Source organism: Gymnogyps californianus, chromosome 3 (genome assembly GCF_018139145.2).
Source record: "Gymnogyps californianus isolate 813 chromosome 3, ASM1813914v2, whole genome shotgun sequence".
Taxonomy (NCBI): Eukaryota; Metazoa; Chordata; class Aves; order Accipitriformes; family Cathartidae; genus Gymnogyps; species Gymnogyps californianus.
In genome coordinates this window covers 20,883,109-20,903,161 of record NC_059473.1, presented here as the reverse complement: position 1 = coordinate 20,903,161, position 20,053 = coordinate 20,883,109, and the positions used below count along the sequence as shown (strand labels likewise).

The 20,053-nt window shown below is 38.9% G+C and overlaps 1 protein-coding gene across 2 annotated transcripts in view; it reads left to right on the top strand.

Moving 5' to 3' along the window:
- The first annotated feature begins 2,556 nt into the window (after positions 1-2,556).
- The window catches only part of DISP1 (dispatched RND transporter family member 1), a 37,240-nt gene continuing 19,743 nt past the window's right edge, over positions 2,557-20,053 (top strand). The window contains exons 1-2 of one of the 2 annotated variants that reach the window (XM_050894670.1): positions 2,557-3,086; positions 14,792-14,857. In XM_050894670.1, coding sequence (XP_050750627.1) covers positions 2,581-3,086; positions 14,792-14,857 — 572 coding nt within the window. In that variant the 5' untranslated portion in view covers positions 2,557-2,580. The remainder of the gene's footprint in view (positions 3,087-14,791; positions 14,858-20,053) is intronic. The other variant, XM_050894671.1, reaches the window with a different exon arrangement.

The following is a 20,053-nucleotide window of genomic DNA, read 5'->3' as shown; positions in this document are numbered from 1 at the left end:
GTACTGATGATGGTGATCTTTGGCTTTTCTTTGCATTTACTAGTTTCTAAAGAGTCTTTCTGCAGATTGTGTTTAAACTGAAAGGCATGCAGGTAGGTATTACATCTGTTGAAAATAAAGCATTTTATCTTTGATCATATTAAATGGAGGCTGCTGGCCTATCTGGAACAAAAGTTATAATTCCCACGTCGGTGTTCATGAGGAGCACAGATACACTGAAGGTCCCAAGGCTGTGTGTCCATGCTGGGATCGCCCAGCTTCCATGGGCGTGAGTTAGCTTGCATCTCTGTTTGGCACATGTGTGCCTTGTGCGTAAATGTGTGGTTTCCTTTATAAAGTGATTTGAAACAGCTACTAAAAATTATGTCGTGTTATCTCAGTTGCTGCACACTGCAGATGTCCTGGTTTTAAAGCAAAGGGATGGTGTGTCTGTCATCTTGAAGGGCTAGATATTTGCAGTATCTCCATGCCTTATTTTCAGTTATAATAGTAGTCTATGGGACAGTAACTTTGATCAGTGTACAGCAGTTTCAAGTGATGATATGAATGTGTCAGACTAACTTAGAAACAGAAATGTAACAACATCACTGTGCACCCTATCTATTATGTGAATGAATGTGAAAATAAGCAGCCAGAAATTCCTAAAATGCTGCCAGACACCTTGAGAGGCGCTTTCTCTGCCTTGATGTCCAGCTCTCACTCTGTCCACTTCAGCAGGCTTTGAAGCCGCATACAGTGCGGGAGAAAACCAGACTGTTCAAACACAGCAGTATTTCACATAACTAATATGTCTCTTCAGACTAAACCGAAGTTTACCAGCCACTTGAATTTACTCTCTGTGCTCAGTGGAAAGTCCTCCATGGGCTTGACTTGTCTGGGCCAGGGGAGGGGGTAGCCGGCAGGAATGTGTGGAATTGGAGGCTGGAAAAAATATGCTCATCGAGCAGCATATTCTCCTGTTCTGAGTGGTTATCTAAATGAAAGTGATTTCCCAGGGCATCTGGCTCTGCACATGATCTAGAACAAATAGCAGAGGATTAATTTTCGTTTCAGAAGTGAAGGATTTAGCTATGTCTAGGGGAGATGCTGCGCGGGGGGGCTGCCAGGGGTAGCATTCCACTCTGCAAAGCACTTTCTGCTCAGAATTAGCATTCAGGCAATTAAATAGCTCAGCTGGCTGTGCAGGCTTAGCTCTCTGAGCACTCAGCAAAGGTATTGGGGAAGAAAATGAGTTAGAAACTTCCTTGCTTATCTGTCTTAATCTGTATGTTGTGTCTTTCTGTGAAGTTCCGTGTCTGTAATGCAAGCCTTGCAGTTTGGACTTGAAATGTTGTTGCTTAAATTCAGTATTTAAAAGGTAACAGTAAGTTAGCCAAAGCAGTTGTAATTAACTGATTCTGGTTTTTAAGCAAGTGTTGATTTATTCTTCTAAATAGTACATAATTAGTGTTCTTTCTTCCTCTTTCTCCTTTCTTCGCCTTCCCCCTCCCCCTCCATGTAACTTGGGAAGCAAATTCTTATCTAAGTGTGATGTTTGACCTTTCATGTTATTTATCAAAATAATAATCTCCAACTTACTTTCAAATCTTATTAAAACACGATTATAGTTAACATGGGGGAAATTGGCTGCTGCAAGCACCTCAGACAGGTTTTGATTTTGAGCCAAGCTCCTCAGTCACCTTTCCAGTGTTAATAGTTTTCACTTATTTACATTTTGCTTGAAAAATACAAGACTTTAGAAGAAAATCTTTAATATCCTTTATTTACAGCACAGTGCATTTCTTAACTGCCTGTGGAATACATGCTACTCGGAAGCACGAGCTTCTCAATCTGTTGTAATTGAATCCTGGGATTATATTTTTTTGAAGCTTGGGAAAAACATGTGGTTGTATTCTATCTTTTTAGTATTTGTAACAATTCATTTTGAGCTTGTGCTAAAAACCTAGTCTAGCATCCAGAAACTTTGACAGATGTCTGCTGAAGTGGCTTTATTTACTGAAATAAGACATTTTAAAAGAATTTCTTCAAAAATACAAATATGCCTCATTTTCAATAGAAATTGGAGATACGAGAGGAGGTTACTGAAACCAGCGCATTAATAATTATTAAACAATCTCCATGGTGTGGTCCTGTCTCCTGCTGGCTTTCAAAGCACACAGGCAAATTGCAGTGCAAGGTGTGGATGGTTACACAGTTTATACCAAAATCTGTTTTCATAAATAGTGGCTATTACTTAGTCTTGTGCAAAATGATCTTGTTCCTCTGCGTCTCAACCATTACTTGTTAGCTGTGACCCAGAGACTGTCAAATGTCTATTCATTTGACTTCTATTTTGGTTTAATCACTGAGCATTTATGTAACTTCACTCTTAACCTTTTGTTGAACAAATGAAAGTCCTTCAGAACATTCCTGGCAGTGTGTGTGTGACTCCTTTCTATTTCCTTGTGTTGTGAAAGATGAAGATGAGAGAGGAGCTTTACTCATTTTAATCTAAAGTTATTTCTGAAAACACCGCAGCTCTGTAAACTTTGCTTTATTTGTTTCTTCAGGAACATCGCGTATCCATCGAGACCTTGGAGCATGGCTATGAGCAATGTCAGTGACTCTGTGGTTCTAAGCAATGGCAGCATCTTGTCAAATGCTACTGGCCCAGGTATTGTTGCAGCTAATGACGGAGACGTCTCAGTCCAACAGCTCCCATCCAAGGAAACACCAAGAACAAAAGCGAGTCCAAATGGCTGCCTGCAACTTAATGGTACAATCAAACCATCCTTTCTGCCTTTAGACAACCAAAGAACTCAGCAGATGTTGTCGCAATGCTGCCACCCTTGCCCATACCATCATTCTTTAAGTAGCCATAATAACAAGCAAGAATGTCATTCAGTGGTTGGCAGCTCAGCACCATCTCCTATGACTTCGTGCTGCATGCAGCCACATACTGAGTATTCAGCATCTATTTGCCAAAAACACACCCCCATATATCAGCCTGCCTGCTGTCTTCAGCCCTCCCCGTCCTTCTGCCTTCACCACCAGTGGCCTGACCATTTTCAGCATCAGCCTGTGCAGCAGCATATAGCCAGGATAAGGTAAGCAGATTCCATTATTCGTTAGTTCTCAGTATGGGTAACCTTCTCCATAACTATTTCATTTTCTTACAAAAGTAGAACATCTAAAAGGAAGATGAAGCAAATTTCTTCCCAGTGTTTTTATAAGTTAATCTTTGATGCATTACCAACTTAATTTTTTTTCAGAAGAAACCCAGGAAACTAGTTTTGCTGGGCTACATGAATATTCCTGAAGTGAATTAGTTCTTTCTGGGGAAAAAAGGCTGTTTTTTCTTCTTCTTGGGGATTGTTTGGAAGCTCTTTAACTCTTACAAGACACAGTGTACACCTATATTGTGTGAAACAAACCAATACAGAGATAGCTAAGAGAACACTGAAAGAACTGGTATGTCTGCATAGTCTAACTAAAACTCATATTTCCTCAAAAAAGATGTGTTGAAAAATACTTACAACAATTCTATTCATAAGTGTACTGGGTGGTTTTTCTTTGTCACATCAGCTGGTTCAGTGAGTTGCCCCCATGTCTTCTCGGTGTATATATCTGCTAAACTTCGAGGTTGTGCTTGGATTGAGAAATTTTGGATTGTTCAAAATTTTAATCCTTTCTTTCCTCCACTTCATTTGAATTTGCCGCTTTATATTTGTTAGCTTTGGAGTTCCAGTGACAGTAGTCCCAGCTACAAGGAGCAACAATCACAAGGAAAGTCTTCTACAGCCTGCTGGTCCTGGGCAAAATCAGTCAGTCCAGGAGGTGATTTCTAAAAATCAAATTCCCTGTTGCAGTAAGACACTTCTAAGCTCTTATGCAAGGTTATTTTTTTCTGAGTTGCAGTTGGGCCAAACTGGATGAATTTTCACTGGGGTAATAAAAGCTACCCTTCTCCCTGTTGTCCAACATCTGCATCCTTGCTTGAAAACTTGGAGCTACAAGTATTTCACAGTAGTTATAATGATTTTGTCTTGATGATATGTATGAACTAATTTTAAACTTCTGAGAATATCAGACTGGGACAAATATGTAATGTGGAAAAAGTCAAAGTGAATAAAGCTTTTTTCCTTAAGGTGAAAGCAGATGAGAATAAGGATAATAATACAAAATGCAAATCAGCTTTCCCCTGCCAGTTATTCCTCTTACAAATGGACAAAATCTTAGTTATTGGAACTGCTTATAATCAGACATGTTTTTTCCACCCCATACTTGTTTAAATGTTAAGTAAACATGAAAACTTCTATGTAATTTTGTATGCAAAGGTATGCAGGAGGTTGAGCCATTACAGAATCAGTGAGTCACACTTTTCAAACTGTCAGAATGGGGGCACTAATTTCACTGTTTTTCTCCCGGTGCAGCAGGACTGTTAAACTTCATCTGTATTCCATAGTCTTGAGGAAGGAATAAATGTGATCCATAATCTGGGTTTCTGTTCTTAGTCTAGAAAAAAGAACAGTGAAAAGCTCTTCCAGATATGGTAAAATAATGTTTTCTATAGCACTTCACAAATACAAAGGCTTTGTTTGAACTGCTCGGATTGGGATCTTGAGCCAAGGTGCTTTTTTTTATCTTGCACTTCCTCACCATGGTGTACATTTGTACATAAATGTACATAAATTGTAACGATTTATGATAAATGTTCGTCTTACTGTTAGCTGTCAAAATAAGGATACAATCTGACCTTTAAAGCACATGTACTTATTTACTCAACTATGTGTTAGCATACTCTACATATCCCTATCAAGTGGTTACGGTTCCATTTCTGGACTTGCTTCTAGCTAAGGCAACTGAATTTTCTCAGCGAGAAGACACTTGCAATATGCCTCATAGGTCAGCAGATCGAATGAGTCCGTCTTCTAAAAGCCATCTAGTTTCTGGTTGCTGTTACCTGTTCTTTTAGCTCTAAACGTGGTAAATAGGACTCAGGTCCCATGCCATGTTGGGGAAGCTGGACTTCTTGTATGCATTTTAGCTCCTTAAACTGGCCATGGCTGCATTAATGGGCAATGCATACGTCTGACTGTATCACTTGTGTTATTAGCATGCATTTAGCATGCTATTAGCAAAGACTACTTTTCTCTCTGAATAGTCTACAAGGTTTGTCTAAATGTAATAGTCTCCCGTTGCATTGTGAATCTAGTTTATCATACTGAGAGGCCATTGTCAATGAAGACGTGTTGGTAGATGGTAAAAACAGGGAGCAACTGGATGCAGCCTTGCAGGTGGATGGATATATGCTCAGGAAGAAGCAAACTGTCTCATTAGTAGTTACTTTGCAGTGCTAAAGAGAATAGGTGATAAATAGGTATTCATTTTTTACGTGCTTAACTTTCTGTACACAGAAGAGTAACACTTAGGTGTGTGGTATTTTTATGTGATCTTTGTTCCACACACTAATTTTATTACATTCTGAGCATATAATCTGCACAACAGCTTCTTCTCCAGGTATTTTCTTACAAGGCTAATTGGAAATCATCCAGCTTTATAACATGTGCGTGTTTTAACAGGGTTAGTTAAAATGCAGGTTCTCATACGATACATTAATTAATTTCAGTGTGTAGTCAAACTATCTTTCATTTTGGTTCTTTGTATTTTTAAAAAAATGCATTCAAATATTGTTACAATTTTAAGTTTAAGAGGGGGGGAAAAAGATGTGATTAGATAGAGGGGGGCAAGCACTTTTTGCAAACCGTATCACTAATGCTTACAGCTCTGGGCAGGTAACCAATTGTTTCAGCAGGTTTTGTCAGGTTTTGAAGCCCAAGGCTTAATGTTTGTCAGTGACCTCATGTTAAAGGAATGTGGCTCTGGTATATCATTGCAGATTGGAGTGTATAAAGAAGACAGATTGAAGTAATGCCACACTTGTCCTATCCTCTTAAAGCTGGCTGGATCTGGAATTTTGTAGTGTGTTCAGCTTTGAAGTTTAAACTAAATTACATGAGAATGTCATCTGTATACCATAACTTGAATGTCTGGGCAACTGGTAATTTTTTTTATATTGGTGAAAAAGGCATGTAGCATAAAAGAAAATATTTTTAGTGGTTGGTGGTTTACAATGTGATTGTGGCAAAAAATTCTATTGTAAAAGTAGGTAAAATAGGTCAACTGTTGGTCATAATGATTCTGATGATTTTTAGCTATTTTTCTGAGGTTGGAAGATCTTGAGCAAAGTTTTTTGTGTTATTTTGTGCACATATTTAAGATGTAGTTCATTCAAAGATGTTCATACCTCTTTTTTTAGTGGGCGTAATATCTTGACCACACAAACAGGTCCGGGGAAATTTCAGCCCTCTCTCCGTATCAGAATGCAATTGTCCGGGGACTTGATTTGCTTTCTGACAAGCGGTTTCTAAACTTACCTGTTTGGAGCATGGTATGATTAGTTCTTCTTTTCTGGTGCTATTGGAAGATTTTTTTCCACCCTGCTCCTTTGGAGGACTCATGTTGAAGTAACCCTTTTTGTCTGAATGCACTTATGTATCTCGAGAAACCTATGGGGCTTAGAGGCACTGGAAGGTGGGTAGTTATTGCCCCTCCTTTGCTGCCATCTGCTTCTGTAATCATCAGCGACCTTCACCAAGTAGACAGTAGAAATGAGGAAGAACAACCAAGTAAGGCTGTTAATCTGAAGAAGTGGAAGAAGCATGAAGACTGATGTTTGACAACTGGAAGCACCGAGTTAGGAGTCACAAGGGAAGAGTAAAACTATGCAGCCCAGCGGCATGTTTAGTGGGATGAAAGGAGGATAAAATAAATAATGAAGGGTTGCATATTCTAGCAGAACTAAACACTACAGTAAAGAAATGTAAAACCAGAAAACTCTTAAAATTGTTCCTGGTATTTTTCAAAATTTATTATTTATATAGGAGTGTATGCATGTAAATAGGAGCAAAAGAGGAAGAATATGCAGAAATTGTTCAGTAAGTCGTCTCAGGGTTGTGGAAAGCATGGGATAACAGCGGTGTGCATGGCTATTATCTCTGCTACCAAATTGAATTCCTTCTCTCAGACTTGTATGTGAACTTTTTAATGGGAAAACACCAGTTAAAAGCTACCTGTATCCTTGCTAATCTTGATGCCAACTCTTTTGGAATCTCTCTTTGGTGATACAATTTAGAAAACGTAGATGTATGGACTTGGAGACAAAAGGTAGGGGAGAAGAGATCAGGGAGCTGCGAAAGAACCGATGGTACTGCTGGTAAGGAAACTGCTCCAAAGTGCCGGTGCATGTAGTGCTTGCGCTTCTGCAACACTGAACCAGTAAATTCATACAAGTACTCTTTGCTCAGAGTAGACCTGTTCTATATCACCTACCATTATTTACATTTCAAGACTATACTGCTAATGCTTTTGGCTGAAGCAGATAAGTGAAGAGAACTTCTCTGAAAAGCATCTGAATTATCTCTGGTAAAAAGACAGTGAAAGGACATGTGGGATGATGTCTCCATGATCATGCAGTCACCTCAAGCTAGAACATGAAAATAAAATCAGTGTAAAGCCTCACAGAATCATTAGTTTGGCTAAAATTAAAGACTTTGGGATACATGTAAATCCCTCCTCATCCCCCACCAGCCTAGTTTGGAGATTTTAGCTCCCAAAGCTTAGTTAGTTTGAATTGCTGGATTCAAATTTTTTGCCTGCAAGACCGATTTATATTCTGAGCAAGGCAAAAAATGTATTACTCCAGAGTCAGAAAACTGGTAAAGCGTTAATATCTTCAGATGTATTGTACATCTTCCTTTCAGTTAGATTTAAGCCTGCTTTTGAATTGTTTTGGCATTGCAGATTTATGTGACGGTTCTGGGATTCTGAGTTCTGCTGTATCTCAGAGTTCTGTGCCACACACTGTTTAAACAGTATTGCAGTGTATTGGGTTTGTGTGGAAAGGTTTTGGTAGTGGGGCGGCTACAGGGGTGGCTTCTGTGAGAAGCTGCTAGAAGCTTCCCCTATGTCCGATAGAGCCAATGCCAGCCGGCACCAAGGCGGACCTGCTGCTGGCCAAGGCTGAGCCCATCAGTGATGGTGGGCTGTGTGATAACATATCTAAGAAGGGAAAAAAACCTGTGCAATGGCAGCTGGGAGAGAGGAGTGAAAATGTGACAAACAACTCTGCAGACACCAAGGTCAGTGAACAAGGAGGGGGAGGAGGTGCTCCAGGCACCGGAGCAGAGATTCCCCTGCAGCCCGTGGTGAAGACCATGGTGAGGCAGGCTGTGCCCCTGCAGCTGATGGAGGTTAACGGTGGAGCAGATATCCACCTGCAGCCCATGGAGGACCCCACACCAGAGGGGGATGCCCAAAGGAGGCTGTGACCCTGAGGGAAGCCCGCGCTGGAGCAGGCTCCTAGCAGGACCTGTGGAGAGAGGAGCCCACACTGGAGCAGGTTTGCTGGCAGGACTTCTGACCCTGTGGGGGACCCACGCTGGAGCAGTCTGTTCCTGCAGGACTGCACCCCATGGAAGGGACCCACGCTGGAGCAGTTCGTGAAGAACTGTAGCCCGTGGGAAGGACTCACGTTGGAGAAGTTCGTGGAGGACTGTCTCCCGTGGGAGGGACCCCACGCTGGAGCAGGGGAAGAGTGTGAGGAGTCCTCCCCCTGAGGAGGAAGGAGCAGCACAAACAATGTGTGATGAACTGACCCAAACCCCCATTCCCCGTTCCCCTGTGCTGCTGGGGGTGAGGAGGTAGAGAAAATTGGGAGTAAAGTTAAGCCTGGGAAGAAGGGAGGGATGGGGGGGGGAAGTGTTTTTTAAGATCTGGTTTTATTTGTCATTATCCTACTCTGATTTGATTGGTAATAAATTAAAGTAATTTCCCCAAGTTGAGTCTGTTTTGCCTGTGGTGGTAATTGGTGAATGATCTCTCCCTGTCCTTATCTTGACCCATGAGCCTTTCATTGTGTTTTCTCTCCCCTGTCCAGTTGAGGAGGGGGAGTGATAGAGCGGCTTTGATGGGCACCTGGCATCCAGCCAGTGTCAACCCACCACATGCAGATATACTTCATTACTTACACTTTAATTAATACTTTAAAAAGGAGATCTATAAAAATGGAAAAGCTGTGAAGTGAGGATAGAACCTTATAGCTGCCTCTTACCCATTTTATATTTTCCTTCTAGTTACTTGGCATAAAGATTAGATCCAGAAAGAAATAAAAAGCTCTTGTTTTTTCAAAAAGCAAGGGAATGTTTGCCAAATACCAATCTTAATAACGACTTTGTTATGAAACGGCTCCCTGCTTGATTCCAGGAAAAGGATAATTGTTATCTAGTACATTCTGCGTGGCTTGTAGAGCTGATTATACGTATACATGTGTATATAATATTTTCAAATATTCTCATTTCAGCAACATTAAATGTTCACAAGAACTCCTACATGGAGTTTTTTAAACAAAGTATTTTCCACCTATCTAAATATTTTCCAGTTTGAAAATTGTTAGCTTCTGCTGTATTTAATGCATTAAAAGATTCTTTTGTTTTCACTTTTTACGAAATGTGCACTAATGTCTTTTGTACAATACATATGATTACACTGTGTTAAAGATTAATAACAGACTTACTCCCTTCCCCTAGGAAGATTAAAAATAGATATCTTTAAAAAAAAAATCCTCTAGGTCAGATTTTTGAAGGTTGTTTCTGAATCTTTTTATCAACCTTCAGCAACTAAAAGGCAGAAGCTGTTACCATCGTTTCATTCAGTGTTCAGGATGTTGCAAATATCTTGATTTGTGCAGTAAATCAGGAGCTCCTGCATGTTGGTAATTTGTATGGAAACAGTACAAATTCTGGCACTATTCTCATTTAAGCCATTTATTCCATGCTAAAATAAGAATTCTTTATCCAATGGTTTCCCAGAGTGAAGAGGCTGGAGGCATATGGCAACCACAAAGTAGACGTTCCCTTTCATGTCGCAGCATTAACAGCCCAATGGCATACTTGGGGATTTTAATGTAGTTGAGGAAAGGAAAGGGAATATGTAGCAGTCTCGTGCATCCTTCTCAATCTGAGTCCAAATGTGGGATTCTCTGTTGTGCACGTGTGGAGGAAGAGCTCTCCCTGTGACCAAACAAATGAACTGGTTCTTTTTCTTTCTCGGAAATAATTTTTCGTGGCAGTCAATAATTTGAGCGGTGCTCTCTCATTTTTGCTCATTTTACTCATTTTTGCTTTTAGTCTTACATTATCCCTGAGTGTGATACCTTAAGAGGTTTATTCTGGTTTTATTAATTCATTTACTGTTCCTGTGATAATTATTGTCCGTTGTCGGCTACGCAAGCAACATGCTGCACTTTCTATTAGTCTTGCACAGAGCTGAAAGCAAAGACCAGACATGCAGGGACCAGAATACAAATAAAAAATGCCATTTATAATTCAGTGGCTGATAATAAAGTAACATGCCTAGAAAAATATTAAGTGCACTTAAAAAGCCCAAACTCATTCATTAGGCAGTCCAAGGGATTTTTGCAGGCTTTTAATTGTACTAATTAAGCATTAGTATTTGTCTAGACTTCAGATTGCTTTGAAGGAAGCCTTTTTGCAATATGAAAAAGAGACTTGGAAGGTTCCTGCTCTGGTCTGAGTGCAGCTGAGTACCAGCCTGGCTGTATTTTGACCTTTAGTCTCTGCCACTGTTGTGGTTTAACCCCAGGCAGCAACTAAACACCACGCAGCTGGTCCCTCACTCCTTCCCCCTCCCAGTGGGACGGGGAGGAGGATCAGGGAAAAAAAAGTAAAACTCATGGGTTGAGATAAGAACAGTTTAACTAAAGTAAAATATAATACTAACAATAAGAATAATGAAATATAATAATAATGAAAAGGATTATAACAAAAAAAAAGGAAAAAAAAGAACTCAAGCTAAAAAAACAGTGATGCGTGATGCAATTGCTCACCACCCGCTGACTGAGCAGCGATCCCCCCTCCTGGCCCACTCCCCCCCAGTTTATATACTGGGCATGACTTTCCATGGTATGGAATACCCCTTTGGGTAGTTCAGGTCAGCTGCCCTGGCCATGCTCCCTCCTGGCTTCTTGCACACCTGCTTGCTGACAGAGCATGGGAAACTGAAAAATCCTTAACTTAGGATAAGGGCTACTTAGCAACAACTAAAACATCAGAGTGTTATCAACATCATTCTCACACTAAATCCAAAACACAGCACTGTACCAGCTACTAAGAAGAGAATTAACTCTATCCCAGCCAAAAGCAGGATAGCTGCTTACAAACTCCAGGTTCTGTGTGTGCTTGAAGATGAATTTCCTGTGCCCTGTATCCCTCACCTTTCCTTGAACAACAGAAGAGCTGGTACTTAACTAGTAATCTGCTGGGCCTTTGAACTGCAGTCTTCAGAAGACATAAAGCTGATAATGTGAGGGAAATGGTAAAAACCACAGGTCTTTTCTTTTGTACTAAATTGACTGGAAAACCAGCATCAGCTGTGTTCATTCTTGAAAAGGACTAATCGGTGTGTTTTTTGAGATGACTTTTAAAACTGAGCGTTTACATACACGTATTTAGAAAAAAAACACGTGGCAGAACAGCCAAAATGATGGCAGTTTGTTGGAATGTTTTGACTGTGTATCGTTGTTCTCATGCACTTTTAATTTAATAGTAGGTTGTGATAAGGTTCAAATGTGAAACTAGACAACAAAGAGCAGAAGTCTAAACTAAATGTGGCCAGTGACCTGATTTTCAGCACTCTTTAAGAGATGAGATTTGAAAGATTTGGGTATTCCTACTTCTTGAAAGTTTTCAGTCTTCCTTATGATGGGGGGAAAGTGCAGAATGAAGAACATCGACTTTGGAAAGCTCTTTGTAAGTTGCCATAATTGTCTCTGTCTCTAGCTCCTTCCAAAATCACTTGTCCTTCCTCTCTGGTGATATTTCAGTGTTGTCTTCATCTCCTAGTAAGTAATAATTGATGTGCATGCTTATAAGTAATCAGTGGTGCTTGAACAGTAAAACAAAAAAACCCAAACACAATCCAAGAGGACAATACAGAGGGCGCCTGAGCAATTTGGCATTAATTTTGCTACTAAGATTGCTATGAGATTTCTGCCCAGGATATCTGCTGAATAAAGAAATCTCTTCAAGCCTTGACTATCAATGCAAAATAGAAATGAGATGATACCACTAACAGATCAGTACAGGTAAGGGAAGTTACAGGTAGAAATCCTGATCATATTTCAGAAAGCCTGGCTCCTCTGTTTGGAAGTCAGGGGTTTTTTGTTTGTTTGTTGGTTTGTTTGTTTTTTTTTTTTAAATCATAAATAGATTAATGTGCTGGACTAGAAAAGCTTACATGCATCACTTCTCCCACTTTTCCAGTATTTTCTGTGATGTTAATGGGATATCTTTCCGCAAAGTTCTTGCGTTACATTTCCAGTTTGTCGGATGTTTAGTTCATTCAGTCAAATGGATAAACTTTTGCTAACTTCTTGCTGAACAATTTTGATTATATTAAATCTGTTTTATAGTCTGTTTAACCTTGCAGTGCTTTTTGGGGGTCTTAGCTACAATACTGAAAACCTTTAAATGTTAGGTAAACATTCCCTTTTTTACTTGCTTCTTACTGAGCAAACAAAACAAATTTAATCTCAGGAGGTACAGAAGGTGATATCGCATTATGTATGTACAGTTTTTCATCTGTGTCGGCATAAGCTAAAGAGCCTTCTTTGTGTAATTGCTTACTAAATCCTTTTAAATCTTTTAATTGTATTGAATATACACTTGTTTTATATCATTTAAAAATTATGACATTCTAAGTGACTGAATTCACAGACATTGGAACAGCAGCTCAACACCGAAATGTATGTTCGAAGTGAAATACTTTGCTAAACTTAGAACAAAATTGCTTAAGTAACAGTATTTTCATTTGCTGCAAGAGATTAAATATGTAGAAAGATAAAAACTAGTGTTTGTCCCCATAGTCTAAGAATTTGGAGAAATTGTAAAGGCTTGTAGTCTATTTTCAAAAAAGCTCTCTGGTCAAAGGAAGTTTTCGGAGAGCAAAAATGAACCCCCTGGTGACTCACATTCACAAATTCTTACATCTGCACAGGAAGGAAGACTGAAGCATGTACCAGTTGAAGTGTGATATATGACAGTCTGAAGTCTCCCTACTCCAGAGTCAAACTTACACATGCTTAATGTCAATCATTAATGCCTATAAGAACATGGATTTCAGCCTTCATGGAGAAATATCTTGATAAAAATAGGACCTCTTGTACATCTCTTTCATTCTCTTTGGTGTCATGGGATGGAGTTTTTCTTGTGTGTATGTTGTGATTTCTTGGGTCATGTTAATTTCCTGTCTGTCAGAGAAATACAAGATGTGACCATGACCTTGCATTGCTCCATTCAACTGGGAAGTGTAATAAAACCAGCTTTGAAATAAAATATTTCTAAGGAAGGAACTTTTTGCCAGTAAAAATGCTGAAAACTACTCTAGTCATCATTTAAATCCCAGAACATATCTATTAATTTCACTGTAATTACCAAGAAAAGAAAAAAGACTAATGGTTTTAGATTGTGAAGGATCTTGAAATAATATTAGTCTGTTCCAAATTAGCTGTTGGCTTGTTTTCAAATAATGATTCATGGTGGTATTTTACTAAGCCTTTTTTATTGTCTTGAATAGTTCAGAACTTTTGTTTAACTTGCCAAGCAGTACTATATGTGGTCCTGACCTTAGTGCTTCAGAAGTAAAAGGAATATATATATATAGCTTCGATTAAACCTTTTGAAGAAGAATATACTTTAAATTATGTATAAACTTTGTCATTTAAAGCTGGGACAATCCAGTTTAAGTATGTTTGATGGCAATTTTCTTATTGACAGTTTGAGAACTGTGTTTAAAAGTGGCTACAGTCATTGGAGAAAAGTTTAGGGAAAGAAGAATACAAGAAAAATATATGTATGGTGTATATTACTTGGCTCCTTCATACACTGTCAGATTTTCCAACAGAGATGATTTACGTCCTGTTCAAGACAAGTGAACCAGGTAGATGCTATTAAGGAAAAGGGCCAGCTTTCCTAGCAGTTGATGATATTTAGTCAGTTGTTGAAGATGAAAGAGGGAAGGCATTAGAAGTCAGTATTGCAAAAATGAGGTTCTAAGAAACCTTAAACTGAAAACTTTATAAGTAAATCCTGGGCTCCTGCATGTATACCATCCATATGGAGCAGTGAGGAAAAGGAGCGGGGGGGAACCAAACCCCAAACCTTGGAGAAGTTTATAGGAGCATTTTAATTTCAAGTCATCTGTATGCTATAAATTTATAGAAGTTTTAATTTTAGCATATAATGAATCATATAGGGATACTAAACTTATCAAAGTAACTTCCAAATGAAAATACGTATGTATAGAATGTCGGTATGATTGCATTGACCTTTTCCCATCTGTGTTGACTTGATGGAAACATATTTTCCTGTTGTATGTTGGCATGAGCCAGAAGTTTGTGATTTGGAGATGTCAAGACTACTTGTTACTGTTTCAAAGTACGTTAATAAACTTTAATATTGATTTCATAGCAGAAAGAAAGTGAGCAAAACCTTGGCTCAGTTAAGCGTATAGAGTTTGCCACTGACGTTCAAGGAATCTGGTTTTACCCAGTATGCATGCTGTAGATCAGTAAAGCATACACTTTTATGCTAAATTTAAATCGGGTAGAGCAAGAATCACTCAGACAATGATTTCATTATTGTTAACACCTTCCTTACAATTGCTTTCCTTGCAGAAAGGCAATGTTATGTGCTCATACTTGCTGTGAACATAGAGCAGATCCTCAGTTGGAACTGAAGAGGTAGGTAAGAATACAAGAGCAGACAAGAACCTTTATAAAGCTTGGTATTTCAACTCTAAAAATATGAATTGACATCTATAATGCAGTTGCCAAATAGCATATTGATTTTTGGTCTCTCTACTACAAAGACTTTCATTTTGCTTAATTTTATGCATAAGAATAGTCTTAGCAGAAATGATTAATAAATATAAGGTTAGGCAAAGCTGCAACATTGAGATTTCACATCCCTTTTTAATGGGATGAAATAGCAGTTAGTTTCAGATCATCTCACCCTGATAATCTAGAGATAAAAAAATAATAATCCTTTTGGATTGTTCCTTGACATTTTATGTGGGAGAGAACAAGAAAATTCTTTGCATTTTTCTTGCTTTCACTAAAACCTTAAAAAAGGCAATTTATCAGAAAACTGAATTCTCTGTCATCTTTACAACATCCTTCTGCTGTGGGTTGTCCTATTCTTCCTTTATAGATGTAAATAAGTAAAGCTAAGTGCAGACAAATACAATAAACACTACACGTTTAAAAAACATCTAGAGAGAGTTCATGATTAGAATCAAGGAAAACTCTACACATCATAGCAAAAAATTAACTTGTGAGGCTTGTAAAAAGTTTTTTGGCAAGTTAATCTGTTGGATTTGTTGTCTGAGTGATTGTAGTGATTTTTAAAATTATAAAGGTGTTATACCTGATATAGCAGCAAAAGCTAGCTTGATATTTAAGAGCAATTCAGATTGTTCTCGTGGGTCAATGACATTCTGAAAACACAAGGATTTTCTTCCTCTGCCGGGATTTAGTTTGTATTGTGTGTTCTAATGGAAGGTGTACAATATGATGCATATCTCATTCTATCCTGCAGGGATTTAGCTTATCCTTGAGTGTAATAATGACAAAAAGCTATGTTTTATCGCTTCTTGTAACCAGATCTACCAACAAAGGGAATAGCTTCCCTCTGGCAAAGTAAAGCATTGAGGTTAAACACCTCATAATCCTTGGACAGGGGAGTCTTTATGTTGATCCCCCCACCCCTACCCTCCCCCCCCCCCAGTAAGTACAGCTGTTTATTGTAACTTAACATTTTTGACTCAAGTGAATCTTTAAGTGAAAGGCAAGAGTGCAAAATTAGTTTTTCTGCTATTGGCTTTTTAATGATTAATTTTTTGGTATTGCTGTGTTTAGGCACCTGTGGTATACAGGGTGCTTTGGAAAGAAGATATGTTTTGTGTCCTAAAGAGTACACTATATAACAAATATGCTATGTGTTTTTATGGATGTGATGTTATTTGTATCAAGAGAAATAATACATCCCTTTTAGGAATACCTGCATGAGGAAAGTAGAATTAAGATTATGTGAAACAGTCAGTGTTTGTCCATACTGCCAGAAACTGAAGGTGTTACAGCTCTACTGCAGTGTCTACAATTTTCATTTATTCTGGATCCCATTCTGCTGGAGCAGCTGTCATGATTGCTTCTGCTGCTGTGTTATCTGCAGTACTATTAGTGATCATTTACAGCCCTGTAACAACTACTGTATGATAAATAGCTGTAAGCTATACATTTATTTTCAAAATTTTGTGTAGCTCAGTGCCAAAATGAAGGAGACCAGCCACGTGACCAGTTAGTTTTCTCTGAATGATTGTTTGGAAAATTGGGCTTTTCCTAATCTGTCAAGTTTCTGTCAGTGACCATTTCTGTGCTACACTTGCGCCTGGGTTTGAGCCCTGAAATTATGGTTGGCTGTCACTGTTCATATTCAAACGTCACTGGGCATGGATCTCAGCTGGATTTGCTGAGGGATGGCATTTATCAGCAGTCAGTACTTTTTCATCTGAGACCAGTTCCTGCAATGAAGTAGGAAGAGTGGTTGCAAAGACTGGTGTGTATCTTTTTGAGATGCTTCTAGTCCAGTCAGCTGGGGGTTCACAATAAACTGCTTGATGGTAGGCAATGGTATAAAGAGCAGCAGTGCTTCCTCAATTCGTGCTGGTTCCAGCTGGGAGATGGTACCTTTCAACCAATGCTGGAATCTGGCTCAGCTGGAGCTAAGCACCGGAATCAGCTGGATATTGCTGCTGGGAGTGCAGCTTTCTGCTTCCCTTAACTGCTGTCTCCCAGGAACGAAACAGAGGAGAAGCACCTGTACTGACAGTTTAGGATTTATCTGTGATGCTGTTAGTTGCTTCCTTACACCTTAGAATAGGGTGCAACAATCCCAGGCAATGCCTCTGTTGCTGCCCCATGTCAGGGTGGTAGCCCCACAGGCATTAATTTTAGCTCAAAGTCTAACTGATTTCTCATTCCTCCAAGGGAAAAAGGGGAAAAGCCCTTCTACACCCGAGCTCCACTCTCTACATCTGTGCACTGTGAAATAGAAATTAATTGCATCTAAGTGGTGTGAAATAAATCAGAAATCAAATGTTTAGCCAGGGCAATATCCAGAATTATAATAGGAATTTTAAATGGTTTAGGAAGATATTGTTTGGATAAGTTAGTACAAATGTATGTTTTGGAATGTATTGATGCTTTTTAAGTGACTTTAAAAAGAAAAAGTTACTATCAATGTAGGCAGGAATGTTCCTGTTCAAAATCTCTTTCAGTTTCCTGTTCAAGTGTCTCTTTCAGCCTTCTAGGTTATTGATAGCTGCAAACACTTTTTTAAAATGCTGGTTGCTTCACAACAGATAGAAAACTCTCTTCAAAATATGCTTCAAAACACAGCCTGTTTTCCTAATTTTCTATTCCATGGCTACCTTTTGCAGGATTTCTTGCTCCTGCTCAGGAAGCAGCTGGCGTTGATTCCTTGTGGTGTGAGGCAAAGGGGGATACTTAAATTGATACCTTTCTCACAACTGAGGTTTGTGAAGAAAGACTGCAAAAGAATGTCTTGGAATAGCTAGATACTTTTATTGTCCTCTGACACGTTCAGGTTTGTATTCCCCTGAAATGAGTTATATTAATGAAACAAATACACTGCAAAAGCACTAAACCATCCATAATTTTATTATTAAGTGTTAAATTCATTTGGAACAGTCCCATGCTGAGGAACGTGTTTGTGAAACATTGCTTTGTGCCAAGTAATGTCCAGGTGACTTGAAGGTTATAGAATTAGATTTAATAATACTTCTGATTTCCAAAAGCTTGCTTTCCATTGTAATTCTTGAAATTGGGACCAAACTCCCCTCTCTGTTATACCCATGCCAATCTATTAACTTTCATGAGAAAACTCATTCAGTGCTGTAACTGAAAGGAAACTTGATTGAGAACCTGAAGGCAGGATGTGGCCATGTGGCATGGCATTCCCCTTTAGGAAGCTAGAAGTCATCGTCTTTCTCAGATTGAAAAATATGTAAAGCAATAGTAATTTTTCCTATGTGTGAACTGCCCCTCTTCAAGTTGGTATGTACACAAAGGCACAAATGTTTTCTATTACCTCACTGTTCAAAATATTGGTAGAAACGCTGAGGTTAAGTGCTTATTTAGGCTGGAGAGGAGAATGTTAGAGCTGTAGTAGTCCAGTTCAAATTGGTGCCCTGATCCATCCTCCTGGTACTCTTGTTATTTCCTACAGTAAGCTTTCAGATGTTCTAGCAACACTTTTTAAAAACACCACTCCTCCTTTTCACCATGTTGCACAGAAGGATGCTGGTCAACCAAATACATTTCATGTTGAGAAACGTCTGGGGTTTTTAACCAATCTGTTTATCTTTTCTTTACATAGTTCCTAATTGTGTGATGCTCAGTCTAAACTCGCCATTAGGAAAGGACAGGATGAAGCAAAGCATCTGTTGAATAGTGGCTGAGACTTGCAGTAAATGGTGGTAGAATAGAGCCTGTCCTTTTCTTCCCCCTTCCCTTCTCCCCCCTTGGTGCATAGTATGTATTAGATTTTAATCAGTGACTGTAATTTATGTAATAACTTGGTTGTGCTAGTCCTGTCACAAACAACTGTGATTGTCACCTTCCGCTATCAAACTTGTGAGAACTAAGTACAGGGTAATTTAATACACAGATCAACTTGGCTTTTGTCCCAGCAAAATAATGGAATTCACCATTTCTTTCTCATGAAAACTGATGACGATTTTTTTTCTTGTCTAGACTTTTTTGGAGGTTAGTGGTGTTATTTAAACGGGCTAAATGAAAGTATAATACTTCAAAAATTAGATACAGTAGCATTAATTAAGTGGGAAAGATCTGGTTTTGCCATGCATTTCTGTATTTTAGAGCATAACTAAAGAATTTTTTGGGCATAGTTTTCAGGGATAACTTTTCCCATTGACCAATATAATAGAGTCATCACAACAGCTGCAAGGGATTGGTTACACTGCTGGAATTCACCCGGGTGTACACAGGTTTTTTTAATGCATGCTTTTTGAAACAAAACAGTTTGATAGCAGGTGTGACCTTTAACCCTCCCTAACTTTGAAGAACTTATTCATCATCATTTGTTCAGCACTGAATATATTTTGCAGGTGGAGGAAACAGAGGGAAATGTAGTTTGGTTTTGATGGGAAAGGGGGAGGATGAGGAATGGTTGTGTTGGTATTTTTACCCCTTTTCTGTAAACCAAATTAGGCAAAGTTAATTTTTGAAAGTTCTATCTAAAATTTTACGTTCTGTTGAGAAGATCTGTTTTGCCATATAGTTACAGAGACATAATTGAAAGACAGAGTAAAGCTTGAAGAGAGAGATTTAAAACATGCCCATCTGCTAAGATTTTGCATGCAGAAGGGGCTGGGAGAGCTGTGGAAGGAGTGCATATACAAGAAGATACGTTGAGAAGGTGCCTGCATCATCCCTAGAGTGTTATCGATCACACATTGGTCCTTCCCAACAAATGTTTGTCTTGCCAGCTTTTTGAGGACCTCAGATGAGGTTCTGTACCTCATTGTCTGAGCAAACCCTTGTATTTGCGGGGAGTGTGTAGTGGTGTGGACACAGCTCTCTGGATGAACCAGCTAACCCTTTATAGAGTCTTGGAGATCAAGGTAACAATCGTACAGCGTGGTGTATGATGATGTGGATAGCAGTGCTGCAGCCTGTACAGAGGAAAACATTGTCTCTATGGGAGTTAATTCTCAACTAAAGCACCTGCTTGGTTTTTCAACCTTGTAGATTAACTTTGTTGTAAAAGTGGGTACTAAAATTGACAAAGTCCGAGGACACAAAAGGCAATTTTATCTGCCAGTATAAACTGGAATT